This window comes from Miniopterus natalensis, chromosome 2 (assembly GCF_054644295.1).
Source record: "Miniopterus natalensis isolate mMinNat1 chromosome 2, mMinNat1.hap1, whole genome shotgun sequence".
NCBI classification, from domain to species: Eukaryota; Metazoa; Chordata; class Mammalia; order Chiroptera; family Miniopteridae; genus Miniopterus; species Miniopterus natalensis.
Genome location: NC_142082.1, coordinates 108,782,668 through 108,804,861, shown reverse-complemented (window position 1 = coordinate 108,804,861; position 22,194 = coordinate 108,782,668). Strand labels below are relative to the sequence as shown.

At 41.1% G+C, this 22,194-nt stretch overlaps 1 protein-coding gene across 1 annotated transcript in view; it reads left to right on the top strand.

Annotated features, from left to right (window-relative positions):
* Positions 1-22,194, top strand: part of PLXNC1 (plexin C1) — a 155,148-nt gene that overhangs the window by 54,793 nt on the left and 78,161 nt on the right. Inside the window, exons 5-6 of the mRNA XM_016215211.2 lie at positions 13,016-13,130; positions 20,776-20,923. Coding sequence (XP_016070697.2) covers positions 13,016-13,130; positions 20,776-20,923 — 263 coding nt within the window. The remainder of the gene's footprint in view (positions 1-13,015; positions 13,131-20,775; positions 20,924-22,194) is intronic.

Below are 22,194 nucleotides of genomic sequence, written 5' to 3'. Positions count from 1 at the left end.
GTTAGCCTGTTCCCTCAAGTTCTAGGGGAGAATTCTTTCTCTCATTTTTCAGCTCCTGGTGACTCCTGGTGGCTCCTGGTGTTCTTGGCTTTTGACAGTATAACTCTAGTCTCTGCATCTGACTTTATATGGCCCTTTCTCTTTGTGTATCCAAATCTCCCTCTCCTTGTTCATATCAAGGTAATAGTCATTGGACACCTTAAATCCAGTATGATCTCATCCTGAGATTCTTAACTTATTAACATCTGCAAAGGTCCTATTTCCAAATAAAGTCACAATCTGAGGTTCTGAGTGGACATGAATTTTGGGGGAATATTATTCTTCCTACTGCATGAGGGAAGATGGACAGTGGAAAAATTTGGAAGGAAATAGAGAGCATGTCAGATGGTGATCGATGTCAGGAAGAAAAATAAAGCAGAAGGGGTAGGGAGTGCTGGCTGGAGGCAGGGGAGGTTGCCATTTTCAACCAGTGAGGTCCTGGAAGGCCTCACTGAGAAGGGGACATCTGAGCCAAAGTCTGAAGGAGTACATTCAGCTTTGGGGATACCTCCCTTCACCAGGATAGGGCCGCATCTAGCTGAATGGCCAGGAAGACAATTTGAGACAGACTGATCGTTCTAATTCTGCATTCAGTCCTCCTTTCCTTCCAATCCTGGATGCGTCCTTGTGTTTGAAGTCTATGCAGTGACACTCCTTTACGGTCCAGTGAGGCCCTAATGACAGCAATAATGATAATAATGGGATTTGGGGGCAGCCCCTCCTTCTTGCGTGAGAACCCCATTGTGCCGACTAATTGTGTAGAAGCAAGTAGGACAACTGTCTGTGGGATGGAAGCAGTGTGGGGGGGGAGCAAAGAGGAATATGTTAGTGGGGCCTCGGGGCATTACTGAATTACCCTGGCAGAGGCCGAGCCTGCGCATATGGGTTCCCGAGAATGCTGGAAGGGATTTGGGGCCTTCTAACCCTGGAGAGGGGTCTTGGGTGAACCTGAATTCCCTGGATTCTTCATCACTTTCATCAGCTGTCAGAGGAGCTGTGAATCTTATTTCAAAGCAAAAGGTGAAGAGGGGAAAAACCATTAAGGGCCGCAGGTCCACCTTTGTGGCCCGACAGCTGACAGTGGCCGGCGCTGGGAGAATGCTCGCCTTCCAGGGAAGCCCCTTCTGTTTGGAGAGCCGGCAGCTGTGGCCCAGACCTGAGCATCCAAGCTGCTTGTCGGTGCCATCTCTTCAATTGATGCTCTCCGACTTGGAACAAGTGCCATTAGGAACGCCCCTTTTAGTAAATATATGTTTTAATGGAATAGATTTTTTTTGAAATGACCTTATGTCAGGCAGCAGGCACTTTCATAAGTATGTATCAACTGGCTTTAAATTCCTCAGATGTTTCCATTTGTTTCTGTGACCCAGCATTTGTTCTGATCCCAGCAACTCCTCCATGTTCTTTCTTTTGTAACGTTTTATTACGTTTGAATGCTTGTATTCTTCTGTATTGAGAATGGGCCATTTCTGATATGCCAAGCATGGGATTTAATACTGCTTTCAGGAAGATAGGGTTGTTATTGCCTCCTGTCTACAGGTGGGGAAACTGAGGCCCAAAGAGGCTAAGGGATGTGCCCCTGTTACATGGAGAATGTGTGGGAGAGCAGCTTTGAACTCAGATCTTCCAGACTCAAAAGGCATCATTTTCCCATTTTCAGTTCCATGCTACCTATTTTGTTGAAATGCCTCACTTGAATTCTCCAGCTTATGGTTTGCATTTGGAAATAAAAATTCCAACTTTTAGTACACTCATCACCCACAAAAGAACCACATGGGGTGAAGGCCACAGATCCCTTTTGTGTGAGTGGTTCAGTCTGCAAATGTGTTTTCTGTGTGCTAAAAAGCTCAAAGTTTCAAGACAAAGGCTGGTCTTCCACCGTGCCAGTTAACAGGCCAACCAGTGAACAAAAATCAATGGAACAACTTATGCTGGTATCATGGAGACATAGACAAGAATTTAGTTACTTTAATTCTTAATCCAATTCAGCTCACGTTTGTTTAATACCAGCAGTGGGCCAGGCCCTGTACTAGGCCCTGGGGGAACAAAGATGAATGAAGCTCTGCCCTGGAGAAGCTCACAGGTTAGTATGGGAAGCAGGCACTGAACAAATCATTTCATTACACTGTGGAAAGTGCGCTCATAGCTGGTGCTCAAGGTATGGAGATACCTCAAAAAACCCTTCGGTCTTGGGAGGAAAGACAGTTGTGATTAAGAATCTCCCAAGAAGCCTTGACCGGTGTCTGCCTTCTTACATAGAAAAAACATTCTGGATGTCGGCGTGGTGTCTGTGAGCAATGCAAATGGGCCGTCTGGTCAACCTTAGTGCCCAAATCCCTGTCTCCTCACTACTACTTTGTGTTTGGCTTATGTTACCCAAATTTTTGTATTTACCTGTGTAATAAATATAGCACTACTACTAATATTTATTATAAGCCTCAGTTAAATAGGTATATGTTTTTGTAACAACTCCATGGAGTAGAAACTAGTATTATCTGCAGATGGAAAGTCTGAGACTCAGAGATGACTTGTGATTTGCCCAAGGTCACGGGATTATAATTGACAGAGCCACTCTCTCCTTCCTTCATAAGTTCTAGCCAGTCTGGTCTTTAATCAGTTCCTTGCAGAGACCAAGCTTTAAGTGAACTCAGGGTCTTGGCACATCTGTTCCTTCTGCTTAGAATGCTATTCCCACTACTTTTGGTGTGGCTAGATCCTTTCATCCTTGAGCTCTGAGCAGAAATGCTATCTTTCTTGACTAGCCTTTCTAAAGGAGTTCCTCCCTGCTATATTTTCAGTTTCTGCAGAAGACTTACCTCAATTTGAAACTATTTTAAATTATTGTCTGCTTATTTGCTTTCTGTCTGTGTGCCTCATTGAAATGTAATCTCATTAGGAGAGGGACTGTAAGTGACTTACTTATACATTGACATGTCTCCAGTGTCTACCACAGTGTTTGGTGTCTGGTGGGTACTTAGGAAATATTTGTAGAAAGAATGCCAGACTAGGCTCTGGGGGACATCAAGATGGGCCTTTCCCTTGGGGGACTTACAGTCTAGTCAGAGAGACAGGCACTCAAATCAGCAACTAATGCAGTGTGTTGCATATATCAGGGGCATGTGTAAGGTGCCATGGGGACACAAAGAAGGGAGTAGTGACTGTTTTGCCTGGAGGCTGGGCAGACATGGAGGAGGTGACATTGAACTAGTTTGAACAGGGAACACGATCTCACCAAGTATTGCAGGCGCCAGGGCATTCTGGGCAGTAGGAGCAGACATGCTAGGAAGAGCTGGGGATGTTTGCACTGCATGTGTTTATCAAATAACTGCTGTCTGCTAGGCGCAGTGTGCTGGCTATTAGGGATCTATGATCTTAGGAGCTTACAGGCTAAATAGAGAGACAGACTTACCAACCCATGCTTATCTGGGGAAGCATTTGGAATGGATGGCAGGGGCTAGATCATAGTGTTGGGGTAAAGAGAGGAGTGTGGAAGCATGTGTTGTAGGCTCCAGGGCATGAAAAGCAGGCACATGAGTAGAGGAGTTTAATGTAGCTGAAAGGGTGCCATTAAAGATTTTTAAGTAGGAAGTGATAGAATCAGCTTTGTGCTTGAGCATGACCTAGATATCGGTGTGGAAGCTGACTGGAGCCACTGGAGGTGGGAAGGAGGGAGACCAACTAAAAAGTTGCTGCAGGAGCCCAGATGAGAGGAAATGGGTGAGGGTGGAATGCAGGAGAGAGCATAGAGCAATGCTTAGAAGGAAGAGATCATGATCAATGGAGTATGACAGTAGAGAAAAAGTGCGGAAAAAAGGCCAAAGTTTTCTAATTTGATCTGCCATTTGGATTACTGCTCATTCACCAAGATGGGGCAGTGTTTCCCAATGTGCTTGACTAGAGCTTCTGACTCTCAATCAAAAAGTTGGAAGATGGTGTAACTTTCCATCTTGGAAAGTTACAAGGAACACTAACATATTCAAGGCTCTGAGAAGTCCTGCACAGAGAAACTTAACTAGTGTTTCCAAAACTTCTTAGCAATAAAACCCTTACCACTAACACCCAAAACAACCCATAGAACACACTTTGAGACATGCGATAAAACCTGTATTTTCCTGTATGGCTCATGCTCTGGGTGGACCTATTTAAGGTTATCTTGGCATTTCTGATTTTGTATCTTGGGGAATTTTGGCATAGTAGTGAGATATGGTCACAAATTTTGAGGAATTTGGCATAGTAGTGAGATATGGTCACAAGTGTCAGACTGCTAAGGTTCACACCATGCTGTCTAACCCGTCTGTACCTCAGTTTCCTCAGCTCTGAAGTTTCCCTTTATGAGGAAAAGGTTGTGAGGATCAGTGAGTTAATTCCCTAGAAACCCTATAAACAGTGTCTGGCCCATAGGCAGGGCTCAGTAAGTGTTAGCTCTTATGAGAGGCAATTTAGGGCAGTAGGTGAGACCATATACTTGAAGCTAAACTGTATGGTTTTGTATTTCAGCGCCTCTGCTTACTAACTCTGTGACCTTGGGAACACAATTTGGAGCCTTCCATGCCTCAGTTTTCCCCATTTGTAAAGCAGGGACAATTACCATACCTACCCATCAGTTTGTTGTGAAGAATAAATGAACCGAATCACTTGAAAGAATGCTGCCGGGCATGTTAGATGCTTTTGCTTTTGTAAAAAAAAATCAAAATTGCCTCTGTTATTAGCATAATTTTATCACAACATTCAGCCCCAGCGATGAAGATGCAACTTTCCAGCTTTCTTCGCAGTATTTTGCTCTTGTATTTTGGCATTCCCCTTTCCTGAGCCTGGAGACCTTGACTTCAGAGTTAGTCACCATGACTGTTGTTGTTGTTGTTTTTTTCTATTCAATTGAGTTTAGTTTCTTCATCTCCTGGACTAGCAATGTTAATGAAAGTACCCTGACTCTGGGGAGCACCTGGCCCCTCCTCTGGGCTCTGTGCCTTTCCTAAAAATACAGACATCTGTTTCAAATCACTTGGCAGAAGACCTTGGGATGCTCTTGTAGTAAAACCTTCCCCAGCGTGGACAGTCTTCTGTTTTCTGAGAGAGGCTGGATTGTTTCCTTCTTAGAAGTTTTCTGATATTATATTAGTATAGAATCTTTGGAACAGATCACACCAACCCCCACATTCAGGCCAATTACCTGATATTTAGTTATCAGTTTCCTTCAGGGACTGTCTGCCGTTGGTCAACAGTTACATTAGAGGATGCTGATGAAATTCTAGGGGCCCGAAGTAGAAATTATGTTTCTGAGTTCTGAGTTTCTATTTCAAGGTTGAGTAAGTGGTAAATCTTTACTGAGAGATTCTAGCCTAATAGAGTCAAGTTCTCAAAGTCCCCAGCCCGCCCATGGGCATTTCACCTGCCTGGAACTTCAGCTCTTTTGCAAAGGTGGGTCTCCCAGTTCTTTATGTTGGCATGAAAACAATTAATAATTTAAGTCATACCCATTAAAAAAAATAGAAATACTGTATAAATACAATACTGTGATAATAAATTTTAAAAGTCGATCCAGCTGGGCACTGTTCCCAGACTACCAGCTGAGCCGAAACACAAATAAGTAAAGAAGAAAAACCGCTATATAATGCAAATGGCTGCAGTCTCATTGTTTCCTGCTAACCTTTTATTGCAAATGTGTAGTATTGAAGTAACATTATGGATAAATAGGTTTTGTGAACTAACCTGGAAACCTAATCACTGTTTATAACATTACTTCTGTGGGGAGAGAAAAGTATTCCATATAACAAACAGATGGTTCGCAAGCAAATTTTCAAAAACCACAATAGATTTGTAAGCTGTGGGCCTCCTGGAATTTTAACCTATAGTTGGATACTCTGTATTCCAGGCTAGTGATCCATGAGAATTAGAGACCTCCCAGGATTCCCAGCCCTCCCAGATCCTTGCTGTCCTTTTCACCCTAGACACTCGCTCTCCCTCGCCTTCTGCATTCTCTGCCTCTGGGGTCCTCATCTCTGTTGCCTGGGCCTGGCCAGGCCCCAGCCCCGCCCCGCCCTCCACCCACTGCCGAGGCCCCGGGCGGCAGGGGGGACTCCGAATGTCTTTATCCTTGTGCACCCTGTCACATGGCAGCCAGGGGTCACAGGAAGCCATGCAGCTGAGTGGCCAGGTGTGTGGCTGTGAAACCAGACTCCTGTCACCTGTGGCCGCGTGACACTGGCATGTTCCTGCAGTTCTCTGAGCCTCGGCTTCATCCCATAGAAGGGGTTGTGTGAGCACTGGAGGGGGAGCACTAACTGCAGACACTCAGCCCAGCGCCCGGCGCGGGGCAGCATCCCCTCCAAGCAGGTGCAGGGGAGGGTGGTTACTAGAGGATGTCAGGGTGTAGACAGATTTCCATAAACGCAGGAAGTGAACCCACAGTATGAAAATACAATCTAACTTCTAAAGAGCAAACTCAGAAACAAATGTCTGGACTCTCCCTGTTCATGAGTTGGGGCCTGGGTAGGTGTTGAACATACTTTATTATGAGTTAGGGGTGGGGGAGGGGTGGTCCGAGTACGAATATAGTTGAGCAGCAGTGTCAAACTCTTATTATTTAGAATAAATTAAGCTCTACAGCAGATTTCATAGCAAACTGATAAGAATAAGCCTTCTTAAATAGCTTCATTCACTAAATTGTTTCCACATACAATGTTTTTCATCCAAGGAAAGATTTATTTTTTTAAATTATTTTTCCTTTTTATTTTTTTAAATATATCTTTATTGATCTCAGAAAGAGGAAGGGAGCGGGAGAGAGAGAGACAGAAACATCAATGATGAAAGAATCATTGATCGAGCCCGCAACCCGGGCATGTGCCCTGACCGGGAATCGAACCCCGATCGCCTGGATCCCAGGTCGACGCCCAGCCGCTGAGCCACGCCCGGCCGGGCTTTTTAAATTCTTGATGGTGGTTTTGTGTCTCTGTGTGTTTTTCTCCAGACAGTCTTTTCTTTACATTTGAGATGATTTTATTTCCTAATTTGCAAAAGGGCTGGTGTTGCACATTGGCCTTATGTGAGAATGAGATCTAGCTGAATAAAGGACGAGAAAAATAAAATGCTGATTGGGATCTTAGGACTTTTGGGTAGACGCCCAGTAGTGGATGGGCAAAGGCAATAGTGTAAGGTAAGGAAAGCACATCTGTCTCTGCCGTTTTCTCCAGAATGCGCTCATCCTGATCTGAACCTCCCCTCCCCCCCCAATCTGTGGCCTGAAGGAAATGAAATGACGCTAGTTAAGAAATCTGTCTATCTGGGGGAACCTCACTGAGGATCCCTGGCACCAAGCCTCGTGTCTGACAATGAGATTTTAATTTTATTTGAGCAACGGCTAAAGTGTTTATGCACTTGACCATTGCTTTTGTTCATACATGAACCAGCTTTCAAAAGGGATCATTTCAAAGTAACTGGTTTCGTTTACTAACACGTGCAAGCACTAAGATCTCCCCCATTCTAAGAAATCTGAATGTGTGGGTAATGTCCTGTCATGAAGATTTTATAACTTGTAATATTGGAGAATTAATAAGACACTGTTGTTGTTTGACCATCTGGTTATACATTCTTGGTGTCATGGTTTGTGTTTTTATTTTTTCAGTTTTATATTTTAACTGGTGAGAAGCAAGGAATGGGAATTTAGAAATTTCAAAGGTGCTTTATAAACAACAAATTCATGTTTAGTTGCTTAACATGGCTTGATTTTGTTTTTACCTTATACAAAACAGGAAATGGAAGGTTTATCCATTTTGTTTGTTTTTTTACAAAAGATAAACTAAAAACTTCGATTCTTAATTTGTTCCCTCTCTGGCCCCAGATGTGAACTTTTAGCTTACATTAAAAATAGTCTCCTCACTGTAAGTAGGAGTCACACATAAATCATAGGGAAACTCTGGAAAAAAAAATCACCAACAGAAAGGACCTATAGAGATTTCATATTTCATCCATTTATTCAAACGTATTTATTGAAACTCTAGTATTTGCATAACATGCTGCCAGACACTGAGGGATTTGCTGAAGAAATATTAAAGACATCCTCCCTTCCTTTGAGGAGCTTAGAGCTTACTCGGGGAGGAATGACATAGACATATGAAACAGTTAAGTTGTAATTCAAGGCAGCATATGATTAAATACTGAAACATGTGGTTCCAACAAGAAATGCTATAGGAGTTCAGGAAAGGGAGTGATAACTCTGGCACTACTGTTTTCTGCCTACAAATTGGCAAATCGTAGCACTATTTGTATGAAATATTTTACACTTGTTTTTTTGGCAGCCTTAGGCCTTGACTCCCAGGCAGCATTAAGAGCCTACAAAAAATATTTGTGCTCCAATCACTGTAGAACTGGCTTTTTTCTTTTCTTCTCATCGGCAGGGGAAGGGCCTTATGCAAACCAGAGAAGCCGTGAGAGGCAGGTAGTTTTTCAGAGTCATAATCTCTTTCAATTACAGAATTAGAAACCAGCCTTGTCAGTCTCTCTTTTTCAATCCAGTGGTACATGCCCCTCCATGGCCAGCTCCCCCTGACACTGAGAGGTGGTTTAATGGGAACTTACTGTCCATGACAGACGAGCTAGCCATCAAAGGTCAGATAAATTTATGGCTTTGGAGAAGTGCTGATGAAAATCCCCCTGGTCATGATGTTGGAGAGGAACCGACACAGATGGAGGTGAGTTCCAGCACAGATGTGCCCAGTGTAAGCAGGGTTCCCCAAAATGTCATGATCTGATGACATGCTGAGAATATTGTGCTTGCGGATGATGTTTAATGAAACTCGCTGGCTTCCTGTACTATTTTTGTCATATTCAAATTAGCACAGAGCTCAAAGACGAAGCTGTGGAGCCTAAATTCTTAAGAATTCTAAAAAAGAGAGAGAGAAAAGAGGAGGAAGACGAAAGAAACAGGTGGGAAAGGTCAACCCATGTCACATACACTACTGGGCCCACACCTCATTCCACGCCGACCCTCTCAGGGACTCCCCACAGCCACATGCTTGCTTTTCAATCTCATGATTCATGAATTTTCAGTTTCTTTTAAACTCAGCATCACTGGTTCTCTCCCGCCTCTTCATTTGAACCAGAGGCCCCGAGGAGGGAGAGAGAGATAGCAGATGCTTTGTTCTCTCCCTGACATTATTCAATGAGATGTCTGTGGAGTCCGATACCATTTGAAAATAACGTGGCACTTGGTGTTCCTTCTTCTTGTCGCATGGGCAGCCCTCTGGGGAGGCAAGAGTTCCCGAGTTATCATGACCTGGAGTGACCGAGACATCAAGCAAACCAAGTGACCTCAGCACTCAGCTTCTGACCGTGTTTATCAAAGGCGTTGACCCTGAACACAGCTTCATTTATTTGGGGCATCCTCTGAGATGGCTGACTTGGGAAAGTGTCTCCCCCATATCTCTTGATATAATTCGGTGTATCTGTATAAATAAATATTATGTAGCGTATAGTTATGGAGTGTCCTATCAAATTCTTGGGAGGACTCTGCCCTTGACATATTTTTATTTAATTATCATGCTGCAAAGCGCAAGATAGTAGCTTTTTTTTTTCAACTACAAAAAAAATTTACACAATAGGTTAGTGTTATGGGACTGAATTACAAACCTAAAATGTATACAATATATAAACTCTTTCTTGGCTATTCTTTGCTAGGTTTTTCAAGAGGGGAGCTTTTTAATTTTGGAATCCATGAGAGGCTGTGCTTTTGATGTATTGGAGATGGTGTCTTAAGAGATGGCTCTGGAGTCTGAGTTCAACATGTTGTTTGCATTTGTTCTCCGTTCTGAGACATGATGGAAGAAATGCTCTCCTGTTTTCCTATTGCTTTTCACGGTTTTAGCATCTCGTTCCTATTCGTGCTCAAGATCAATAATCCACTATACAAAGCCTGGTATTCTCTACTGACGCCCTTGTGAGAAAGGTTTAACTAATGCGCGTGAGGGTTGCTGTTTTGTTTCCCCCCCCTTTTTTAAATTTCTTTATTGTTGAAAGTATTACGGATATCCCCTTTTTTCTATTGATCCCCTCCCCCCCCAGGCCTTCACCACACTATTGTCTCTGTCCATGGGTTATGCATATATGCATATAAGTTCTTTGATTAATCTCTCCCCACCCACAACCCCATCCCCACCTTCCCTCTGAGATTCATCAGTCTGTTCCATGCTTCTGTGTCTCTGGATCTATTTTGTTACTCAGTCTGTTTTGTTTATTAGATTCCACATTTGAGTGAGATCGTGTAAAACTGAATCAGGAAGAATCAGAAAACCTGAATAGGCTAATAACAACTGGTGAAATTGAAGCAGTAATTAAAAAACTTCCAGCACACAAAAGCCCTAGTCCAGAGAGTTTCACAGGGGAGCTTTCTAATTCTTTAAATTGTAGAGTTAGATACTTTACAAAATTTTTTTTTTGCATTTTGAGGTAGGCCTATAGATCTATGAACTTCCCTCTTAGGACTGCTTTTGCTGTGTCCCATAGATTTGGGGTTGTTGAGTGTTCATTTTCATTTGTTTCCAGGAAGTTTTTGATTTCTTTCTTGATCTTATTAGTAACCCATTCATTGTTTAATAACATGCTATTTAGTCTCCATGTGTTTGAATGTTTTTGAGTGTTTTTACTGTAGTTGATTTCTAATTTCATGCCATTGTGATCTGAGATGCTTGATATGATTTCAATCTTGAACTTGTAGAGACTGGTTTTGTGTCCTAACATGTGGTCTTTCTTTGAGCATGACCCATGTGCCCTTGAGAGGAATGTATATTCTGTAGCTTTGGAATGAAATGTTCTGTAAATATCAATTAAATCCACCTGATCTAGTGTGCCATTTAGAGTCACTGTTCCTGTGTTGTCTTTTTGTCTGGAAGATCTGTCCAGTGAAGTCAGTGGGGTGTTCAGGTCCACGACTGTGACTGTGTTGCTGTTGATGTCTCCTTAAAAGTCCTAGAGGTTATTATTGATAGGTCCTTATTTATTGTCATTTGAATTCTTTATGTCTTTGTTTCTTTCTCAGTTTCTTGTTATTATTATAGCAGTTCCCTTAACATTTCTTGCAATGCTTCTATTTCTACTTCTAATTACAGCAGTCCCTTTAACATTTCCTACAATGCTAGTTTGGTGGTGATAAACTCTTTCAGCCTTTTTTTGTTTGAGAAGCTCTTTATTTCACCATGTATTTTGACTGATAGCCTTGCTGAACAGAGTAGTCTTAGATTCAGATTCTTGTTTTGCATTACCTTGAATACTTCATGCCATTCCCTTCTGGCCTGTAGAGTTTCTGATGAGAAGTCAGTTTGTCAGAGCCTTATGGGAGCTCCTTTGTAGGTAACAGATGGCTTTTCTCTTGCTGCCTTTAATATTCTCTCTTTGTCTTGAAATTTTGGCATTTTAATTATGATGTGTCTGGGCATGGGTCTCTTTGGATTCCTGAATGTGTGTGACTTTTTCCTTGCCCAGGTTAGGGAAGTTATCTGCCATTATTTCTTCAAACAGATTCTCTGGCCTTTGCTTGCTTTTGACCTCTTCTGGCACTCCTATGATGTGAATATTGTTACATTCATGTTGTCCCGCAGCTCCCTTAGACTGTCCTCCTGTTTTTTAATTGTTTTTTCTTTTTGGATCTCTGACTGATTCTTTTTCTACCCTGTCTAACTTACTGATCCAATCCTCAGCTTCCTCTAATCTGCTGTTTATTCCTTCCGATGTATTCTTTATTTGTGCTATGTCATTCTTCATTTCTGACTCGTCATTTTTCATAGTTTCCATATCCTTTTTATGCTGTTGAGCATCCTTACAATCAGTATTCTGAACTCTGTATGTGATAGATTGCTTATTTCCATTTCATTTAGCTCTTTTTCTGGAGACTTCTCTTGTTCTTTCATTTGGGTTTTTTTTTTTTTGGTTTTTTTTTTTGTCTCCCCATTTTGGCTACCTATTTGGGATTGTTTCTATGTATTAGGTAGGCCTGCTAGAACTCTCAGTCTTTTTGGAAGGTCTCTGGTGCAGGCCAATGTCATCCACTGTTTGTAACTGGCCTTGAGTACCCTGTTTGGAGCTATCAACAACCCACACATGGGTTGAGGTTCCCTCTGTTGGGGCTGGGTGCATTTGGACAGGACCAAGATGCACACCAAAGTCTGCTTTTCTAAGGCTGGGGTCCAGAAGCAGATCAGGCAAAGACTCAAAGCACCCTGAGGTCTGCCTCTGCCTGCAGGCTGATTAATCTGATTCTCTTAATGAGCCTTAGTCTGTAGAAAGTCCATGGGGTAGGGCAAAGGGATTTCCAGCAGGGTGGGGCAGTTGCTTCCTCCTCACGCAAAAGCTGCTTGGAAGGTAAATGCCTACCTGTGAAAGATGTCCTCTGCAGTATGGAGGAATGACTCAGCACAGGAACCCAGAGAGGTGCCCTCTGAGCTCTCTCTCCAGAGCCCATAACCCTAGATTCTCCTCACATAGCTCCAGTCCACTCTGCCCTCCCTCTGCTGGAGCCTAAGGTGAGTGGCTGCACAGGAAACTTTGTGCATTGGCCCTTTAAGAGGGTGCCTGCATTTCCAGCCATTTCTCCCTGGGAGACAGGAACCTGGCTGCTTTTCACAGCCAGATGTTTTGTGGGCATCCTTCTCAATTCTGGTGCTCTTGACTGGGAAACCCAGCTTGGGGTTTAGGCCCCAGAGTCCTCAGTGGGAACCCCCCACAGCTGAGATATTTCTCTGGACCTTCAGCTACTGCCTGTGGAAGCCCAGCCAGCCTGCTGGTGCTTCCGCACTTCCTACCAGTCTCTATGTGGTCTCCACTTTTTTTCCTTGGTTTGAGGGTTCTCTGCAGCTTGTCTTCAGTTGCAGTTTATTATTCAGGATGGTTTTTCTATATTTTAGTTGTAATTCCAGTTTGGTCCCAGAAGAGTTTCAGTGTAGCTTCCACTCAGTCTGCTGCCATCATTAATCTCCCTGTTTTTTAATAGGTGTACTTTTAAAGACGATTGTGGACGTTCAGAGAACTCAGAAAACTGGCTGGATATTTTGTCAGGAGCTAAAATGTGCCCTCAAATTCACATCTCTCAAAAAAGTAAAGATAAGGTAAGAGGAAAGATTTTAATTTTCCTTTATTGTATTGTCTTGTTTTGCATAATTGATAATAACTTCCTTCTCTGTGTAAAATATCTATTAGTGATCAAATACTCTTAGTTAGGGGAGTCATTTATTTAGTTAACTAATACGGAGTGCCTACCAGGAGCCATGCCCTCCCCGTGGTGCTAGGGACATAGCAGAGACCAAGACACATCACAGAGACCAAGACCCTGCCCATGTGCATTTAGTATCTTGTGGAGCTGCAGATGAACCTCAATAGTTGAATTTAAAGAAACGATAGACTTTTAATGTAGAGGAAAACATATTGATTTTAAAATTAGAGAAAAAAGAAATTCAGACTCATGGTCGATAAGATGCCTTAAATGTGGCTTAGTGTAGAATTTTGTTTTGTTTTATGGTTCCTTTTCCATATGTGTTCAGGCTTCTCCTGACAGCTATTTTATGATCATGGCTTCAAGCTCTATTGGTAGAGTGGAGAGAAACCAGTGTGGGCAGTGAATACTGTGAGCAGAGTCCCTTAGAAAGAAAGCCAGCGGGCTCCTGCCAAGGCCGAACTGCCAATCAGCTCTGCCATTGGATGAGAAAAAGGGAGAAATGAGTATATTCAAGCATTTTCTGATCCACGTACCAACCATGTCCTGTGGGAAAAAGGAATTCCTGCCTCGCTATCTCAACAGCGCTGTAAGGAGACATTGTCTCCCTAATTATGGCTCTTGTATTATGAATGATTGTACAGAACCCCCGTCAGCAGCCAGTTGACCTCACTCTGTTTTACTTGAATGTCACATTAACAAGGAAATGGGCCACTTTTTTTTTTCTCTTATACTTTGCCATTTCAAATAGCAAGAACCATATCACTTAAGATGATTTAACATTTAATAAAGGAGATCCAGAGCATTTTAATGAGTGATAAATAATAAAAGAATCAAGCTTTCAAGTCATAACTGATCAGAAGTCAAGGATTTAAAGTTATTTGGTTGTTGTCACTTTCTATTGTCTTCCGGTGGGGGAGGGGGTGAAAAAAGAACTTTCAAAGCCTTCATCCCAACAGGCCTGAGCCAAGAGTGAATAGATTCTGTAAAAAAGGTGCTTAAGCATGTAAGCATAGGTATGACTGAATTTTTCTTTCTCTTATGAGTCTGAAAAATTGTTAGTGCTGTTAGAGAATGGTAGAAAATACTGTGGTCCTTGAATCTACCCAGGACTCTGATAAGTGGTTAAGATTATGCAAGTTTTTTTATTTTATCATTTTGAAAACTTTAAGGTAATAATTTAGCTAAATACAGTGAGGGAAAGTAATTTTGTTCATTAAATAAAAAGTACTGCTTACACAATTTGCTTACCTGTCTTTGGGTTCACTCGTATAAATTAACTACCATTTTTATCTAGTCTGGAACACACAAAAATGTTTACCACCCAAACAACCACTAGTACTCTCCTCCCCACCCTGAGTCCCACTGTGGTTTACCCTGACCCCTCTAGCGTCTTCAGCCTTTACCTCAATCTCTCCAGCTAATCAGCACTTTCAAGATAAAGGAGATAATGATTTAGTAATTTGAGTAAAGCTAGCCTTTGAAACCACCTTTGGACTGATTATTTTCACAGTGTTGATAAGACATTTGACTCCATCTCTTGGTCACAATATTTCAACAACATTTCTGTCCTGTGGTCATTTATGAGTTAGCTGAAAGTCTCAGATCTTTGTTTATTTAAATAATACCCGATCCTGACCTACAGAGATAACAGTTTATGGTTTTCCCCAAATCTCCCTACTAGCTGCGTTCACAGAGTGTTTGGAACTGCCCATCGTATACCTCCTAACATCCTACTAACTTTCTGGGTATAGAAAACCCCCCCATATAATGCAGAGACTTTGTTCCCAAGAAGCTTCATCTCTTTACACAAAACAGAAGATAGTATGTTCTCATCCTCATTAAGAAATTGGCATTAAAAATAAGTAATTAGAGCAATTCCAGTTGTCTTGGAGGGATTTTCATGAGGTTTTGTTGAATAAAAACAGCAAGATGCAGAAAAGTACGTATAGCATAATCTTGTATTGATCAAAACAGCCCCTATATAATGTCTCTTTATGGTTATTTGAGAAAAATGTGGAAGAATTCATTACTAGGTTATAAACATGGGCTTCCCTAATGGAATGATTGATGTGGTGGAGAGGGAAGGCATAGATAAGTGAAGAAAGAAGAAAAATCACAAACACAAAAAAGGATGTCTGGCATATCCTGTTCTTGCATTATGTAAAATTATGTTTGTGTCTCCTGATAGGGAGATTTGAACATGCAGTAAAAATGGTTTATACCGATAAAAACAAAAAAAGACGTAGGAATGAAGTATTTCCCACAGACAGCATGGATCCTAAGGGAGAGTCGCTAGAAACATTTTTTTACAAATCAGAATGAAACAAGGAATTTCACCACCACTGATACAGTTAACATCATTTTTCAGGTTCTTTCCAGTCCAGTAATACAAGAAACGAGTAATAGGAACAATTTTTGGAATGGAAAACATCATTATTTGCCACTCTTAAGTGGTTGTATGTCTGTAAAATCTAAACATATTAGCTTTAAAAACTACTTAAATTAATAAAAGTAAAATGAAGTGCTAAATTTTCAAGAAGCACTTAAATGTCAATAGCCTTACTTACATGTGAGGTAAAACAAACTGGTAATATTAATAAAAGATCCCATTTATTAAAACAACAGAAATACTCAGGTATAATCTTAAAGAGCAAGGCATATGCCCTATTTTTAAAATTATTTTTACTAGGAGATACATGTTGAAGACAACTACCAAAATAGTAATTTTGGCTTTATAACAGCTTGCCTTAAGTGATTTTTTTTTTTTCTTATAGTAATTAGAATGTGGGGCAGTGATCTACTGAGGCAACTTATAATTCATAATAGGGAAACCTTATCAATTAAAAAGCATAAGCATAAATAAAAATAAAAGCAAAACCATACAAGGTATTTTCTTGGAAGATATGAAAAACATCTTGAATATATCCAGACACATACTATGTTTCTTGGCGGGAAGATATCATAAAAATGTCATGTCTTCCTCAATCTATTTTCTAGATTTTATATAACCCCAGTGAAAATTTGAATAGACTCTGTCTCAAAGTTAATATAAAATTCATCTGGAATAATATGAACTGGTCAAGAATATCCTAAATATATTTGGAAAAAAGAGTTATTTAAGCAAGACCATTTCCATACGATTGTAAACATATGTATAGCAATAATAATTCAGCCCATGATTCTGGTTTAAAAATAGAAATGTACTTTTTACTCTATTCCATGAAATAGAGTAAAAAGCTGAGAAGTAGATGTAAAGATTTTAAAGATTAAATGCCATAAAATAAGAGGAAATGAATTATTTCATAAAAGGTACTGAGATAACTGGCTTATAATATGGAACTGTAATTTAATTCACATTTTACATTAAATATAAAAATAAAATTAGGCTAATTAAGAAATTCATTTAAACAGTTTACACAGAAAAACTAACAGAAAATAGAATTGAGCATCAGATAATTCAGAAGTATAATTTTCTTAGCTTTGAAGCAGTATAGTATGAAATAAAAGAAAAATTTTAATTTACTTGATTTTAAAAAATCTATACAACAAAAAATAAATAACTAAAGCACATACATTAGGGAAACATTTTTGGTAGGCAAAATGTTAATTGCAAGTTATTATGGCTGGTAAAAAGAAAAACATTGAGACACCAAAAAGTAAGTGGGCAAAGCATATATTCTCACAAGAAGAGGTTTAGAGAGTTAGACATAGATCTGGCAATATGTTAAACTTCACCAGTTATCAAATAAATACAAATTAAAGTGATAATAAGATATGCTAACACCTAGTGTTGGCAATGCCAATTAGCACAATATTTTTGGAAGGCAATTTGGCAGTATGTTTTGAAAGTCATAAATATATTCATTCTCTTGGAAGCAGCAATTCCAGGCTTAGAATTCTGAAGAAGTAACTTGAAAGAAGAAAACCCAGAAGCATACAGATGCTATTGCAGTAGCCTTTATAGAGTTAGAAACCTGGAAATAACGGAACTGTCTGGCAATAAGGGGAATGGTTAGTAAAATAAGGAATGTTGGTTGACGTGGTAGAATGTTCATTGGCCTCCATGGACATTATCAGCACTCAGACTTTCTGTCTTTATCTGATCCTTTGTGTCTTCATTTTTCTTTATCCAGCGTGGTTCAAGAAAGAACTATCAACCTGCTAAAGATCCCCATCCATGTGGGATTAAGCCAAGTCTCCAGCTTTTTAACCATACTCACCAGGAACCCAAAGTCATGCAAAAATACCTTCAACTTCCTGGCTAACCTCTCCTTCCACTGCACTTGGGAAAAAACTTGCTGTCTCCCAATTTCAGATCACCCCAAACTGGCTTTTGCCTACCCTCCCCCAGAAACTTCTCGCTGAGGTCAGCGGGATGCTCCATGTAGCCAGTCCAGCAGATGCTAGAAGGCCTCATCTTACCTGGCCCACTGGCCGGATTCTTGAAACTCTTCCATTACACGGCCTCTCCACGCTCTCTTTCTTCTCTTTGGCCATACCTCAGCCTCCCTTGCTGGCTCCATCTCTCCCTGACTTTAAATATTAGAGTTGTTTCGGGCCCAGTTTTGGCTTTTTCTCTCTTCTGACTCTCTACTTTATCCACAGACAATCTTACCCACTCCCATAGCTTTATATATCCCCTGTATGTTCATGTCCCCTTTATTTCCACCCCAGAATGTGCCTCCAAGCTCCAGGCCCATAGCCTCTTGATGATCACATGAGCATCTTGAACTCAACACATCCAAAGTTGAAATCTTGAATTTTCTACCCAAAATTGGCCTCTCCCTCACTGTGTCTCATCTCAGTACATGGTACCTCTATCCATCCATTTGCTCACCCAAGTCCTTCATATCCACATACCCCATTTCCAATCCTGCCCTCTACTACCTCTAATGGGCATCTTGAATCTGTCCATTTTTTTCCATTTCCACTGTACCATCATAGCCCAGGCTTCTGTCATTTCTTAATGATCTCTTAATACTGTGTGGCCCTAACACTAGACTAGATTTAGTCTAGTGGACTTTTCCATGCTTCTACTAGACTATACGCTCTTTGAGGGTAAGGACTGTAGCTCTTTGGTTCACTAGAGTATTCAGGACTTTGTGTAGCTCTTGGCACATGTTATGAGCTTGATAAATGTATATGGAATAAGTAAATGCAATGGTTACAGTTATGTTAAAACTGTGTGTGTGAGAACTAGAAGGAAGTGTGAAAAATTTAAACAGCTGGTAAAAACAGGATTTAAAAAAACTTTCTGATACTTTTGTTATAATTTTGGAACAGTGAAATACATTTAAGACATATATGTATGTATACAGGTTAATATGTGATGTGACCATGTGCTGAGATGCGTGGTGCAGATATACATGCTGGGTTGAAGAAGGCAGATGGATGAGACTTCAGCCATTTGTTGAAGATGAGCTAGTAGAAATGGTTTGGGATGTGTTACTAGCCTCAGGTCCCTAGATATGGTAGGACTTTTGTTCTGCCAGGTTGGATGGTAAGAACTTGCCTTCTTCCAGCATGATTCCTTGGCCCAGAACAGAATTCTTTGAAAATGGAAAGATGGGGTTAACTCCCAGGCTAGAATAGACTTAGCAAGCTTACTAGAGGCCAAAAAACAGCAGACTTAGGTGGCCATGCAGAAAGTCTGGGCAGAGGCCAGAAATATAACAGAAAATGAACCCCCCTCCCCCAGGTTGTCTGGGACTGTCACTCTTCACCCTAGTGAGAGGGTTACTTTTTCCACTCCCAGCTTCCTAATACTTGGCCCATCCATTAGATCTAGCAGATCCATTTAATGCATATTAATTCCTTTAATTTTCCTTTTTAACAGGAGAACTGGCTGCCTTGTTCCTTTAGTAAATTTGTTGGGGGAACGTTGCTTTAGAGGAACTTCCAAGATTTTATTTTTGTGACCCCTTGTGTATACACACACACAAAACAGCCACCACCCCTAAATTTGATCATATGTTTGACCACAGACAAAATCTTAATTTTTAAAAAAGATTTTTTTATTGATTCAAGAGGGAGAGGGAGAGAGAAACATCAGTGTGAGAGAGAAGCATTGATCAGCTGCCTCCGGTGCAACCTGGGCTGGGGGTGGGGCACGTGCCTTACCAGGAATTGAACTGGCGACCCTTCAGTCCTTGGGACAGTGCTCAACTAACTGAGTCACACTGGCCTGGGCTTAAATAATTTTAAAAGTAGATTTCACAGGCTACTGTCTTGAACTATAAGCTGATATTAGCAACTAGCAATGAGAAATATAGAGCTGACACTGCAAAATCAAGGTACACCCTCTTAAATAAACCCTGGACCAGGGGGAAGCAAATGAAAAAAAAACCCATGTGTTTGGATGGGAATACTTAATATCATAAATATATAAATTCTCCTAAAATTAATGTATATATTTAGTACAATTTCAGTTAGCCTCAGTCTCCTTACTCCCTTTGGACAAAATGATATTTAACTTTATATGGAAGAATAATCTCTAGGAAATGCTAAGAAAATAAAGAAAATAAGGATAGTAAATATAATTATCAGATAGTAAATATATTTATCACATAGCAGATATACAGGGTGTACCAAAAAAATGTATACACACTTTGAATGATTATAAAGTCAGTGTTTATTAAATACAGTTTATTTTCAAAATTTGAAGTATACAGAAATGAATAGTTTTTTTGTCAATGCCTGTTTTCAAACTGATGTCAGTTCTGGTCCAGGCACTGCTGATAATGCAAAGCAATGGAATCACAAACATCAAGAATCATTTCTTTCAGTATTTGTTTGCCCTCCACTCGTCAACTTTTACTGGTTTGGTACCATAAACTTTATCTTTTATGTATCCCCATAAAAAAGTCTAATGGCACTTTAGGATAAATTTTCTTTGTTCAAAGCTTAGTCTGGCTTCACCCATTATTTCAAATCAGTTAAACCAAAAAAGGAGTGAAAATTAACTGAGTTATCTGCTGTTAAGTGTGTATACATTTTTGGGGACACCCTATATTTAACGTCACAGTGGTATAAACTTGATGACATTGGAATAGAAGTAAATCGGTAGATAACTGGAATAGAACAGAGTTCAGAAATAGATTCTAGATATATGGTAACCTAATCTATGACTAAAATGGTATTTTGCTTCACTGGGCGACATTTTTGTTTTGTAAGTGGCTGTGACGTAGCTGATTAACCACCTGGATAAGAATAAAGTTGGACCTTTCCTCATACTATGTATAAAAATAAATTCCAGATGGAGCAAAGTTATAAGCTCAAAAAAATAAAATAATAAAGGCGGCGAGACAGTTTTAGATTTGTCTATAAGCAAGGGTTTGGGAAGTAAAACAGCCCAAGAATTGAATATGTGACTCACAAAAGAGCAAACCTAATGGCCAACAAAACATCATCCTTCATGTGGGCAATCTGGAAAATTCTTCTGTGACAGGTCAAAGGGTACGTTCACTTAAGGCTCTAGAATGGAGGCCAGAGAGGCAGAGTGATGACTTGGTCCCCGGGTCACCTTCTTCTCCACACAGACTGCGGTGACGCTGGCGGGAAGCATGTCCCCGAGGCGTTCGGGCTGCGTGGTGAGGGACGTGCCGTCCGGCCGGGAGCTCTGCAAGGGCGAAAGCCCGCCCAACAGGACCTGCACCTGCAGCATCCTCACCGCAGCGGCCCTCAAAGGTAAGTGGACACTCCGCTGCTTTTCGTTAGCAAGTGAAGAAGGCGGGAGGACATCCTGAGTGCCCAGGAAGCAAGTTAAACGACAGAAAATCTGAAGAGTCCCGCGCTGTAGACCTCTGCTCTACCTCTTCCATGACAGCAGGACTATCACATGTGACTAAGAATGACAGGACAGTGAGTTAGGTGAGTGGAGTAAAGCCAGGGACCATTGGGTGACCCTACCTACCCAAAAGGTTTGGAGAATGCAGACATCTGAAGAGGTGGAATGTCCTTGGTGAGAAGAGAAAATAGAGCGGCCAGTGTTCAATCATCTTAAGTTCCTTGCATTCATTCATTCATTCATTCATTCATTCATCCAAGAAGTATTTATTGAACATCTACTGCATGCTAGGTACTGTGCTAGGTGCTAGGGATACAGTAACCAAAAAAGAGACTGACCTGGCCACTGGTCCTGGTGTTTACAGCCTATTGGGGTAGAAATAAGTAAAAGGCTTGTTACAAAGTAGTGTGTAAATACAGGGAATCAAGAGAGTACCATGGGAAACATATGAAAAGGATGCCTAACTGGACTTGGTGGTGGGCGGCACAAGGAAGGCTCCCTGGAGGATGAGTCAAGTTGAGCCAGACAAAGAAGTGGGGGAAGAGTATTCTCAGCAGAGACCCACGAGTATGGAGAGAAAAAGCTTTGTTTGAGGAGACAAAAGGGGTTCTATGTAGCTAACACAAATGGGGCAGGGACAGGTGGAAAGCAAAGTGATAAAAAATGGATACAAAAGAAGGCACAAAATGGCACAGAATAGCCATTTTCAACCAACAGATTTTTGTTGCATGAATGAATGAATGGCCACAGGTGGAGAATGGGCTAGAGAGGGGAGAGACTGAGTTCCGAAGGATCAGATAGAAGGAAGGAACGCTGCTGCGGTGTCCAGGTGAGGCGGACGAGGTAGAGGCTGATGGGGCTGGAGAGAAGTGGGTGGATTCCTGAGCTGGGTAGGAGTTTCGATAGACAGAGAATTCATGAGCCCCTTTGGGTGAGAGAGACTGGAAGTAGAGTCAAGTTCACGGTGCAGTCTTCCTAGAATGGGTGAAGATCATAATGGAGCCACGTTTTGTGGTGAGAGCTGGTGTTACCTAATTAATCCTAAATCCCTCAAAAGGGAATTGAATGCACCAGGCCAGAGAGCCAAGCTTGAAAAATGCCTCTCAGCTACTGGGCTCATGGTGACTATTTGCATCTGAATTGCTTGAAAAATTATTTCAGTTTTTCACAT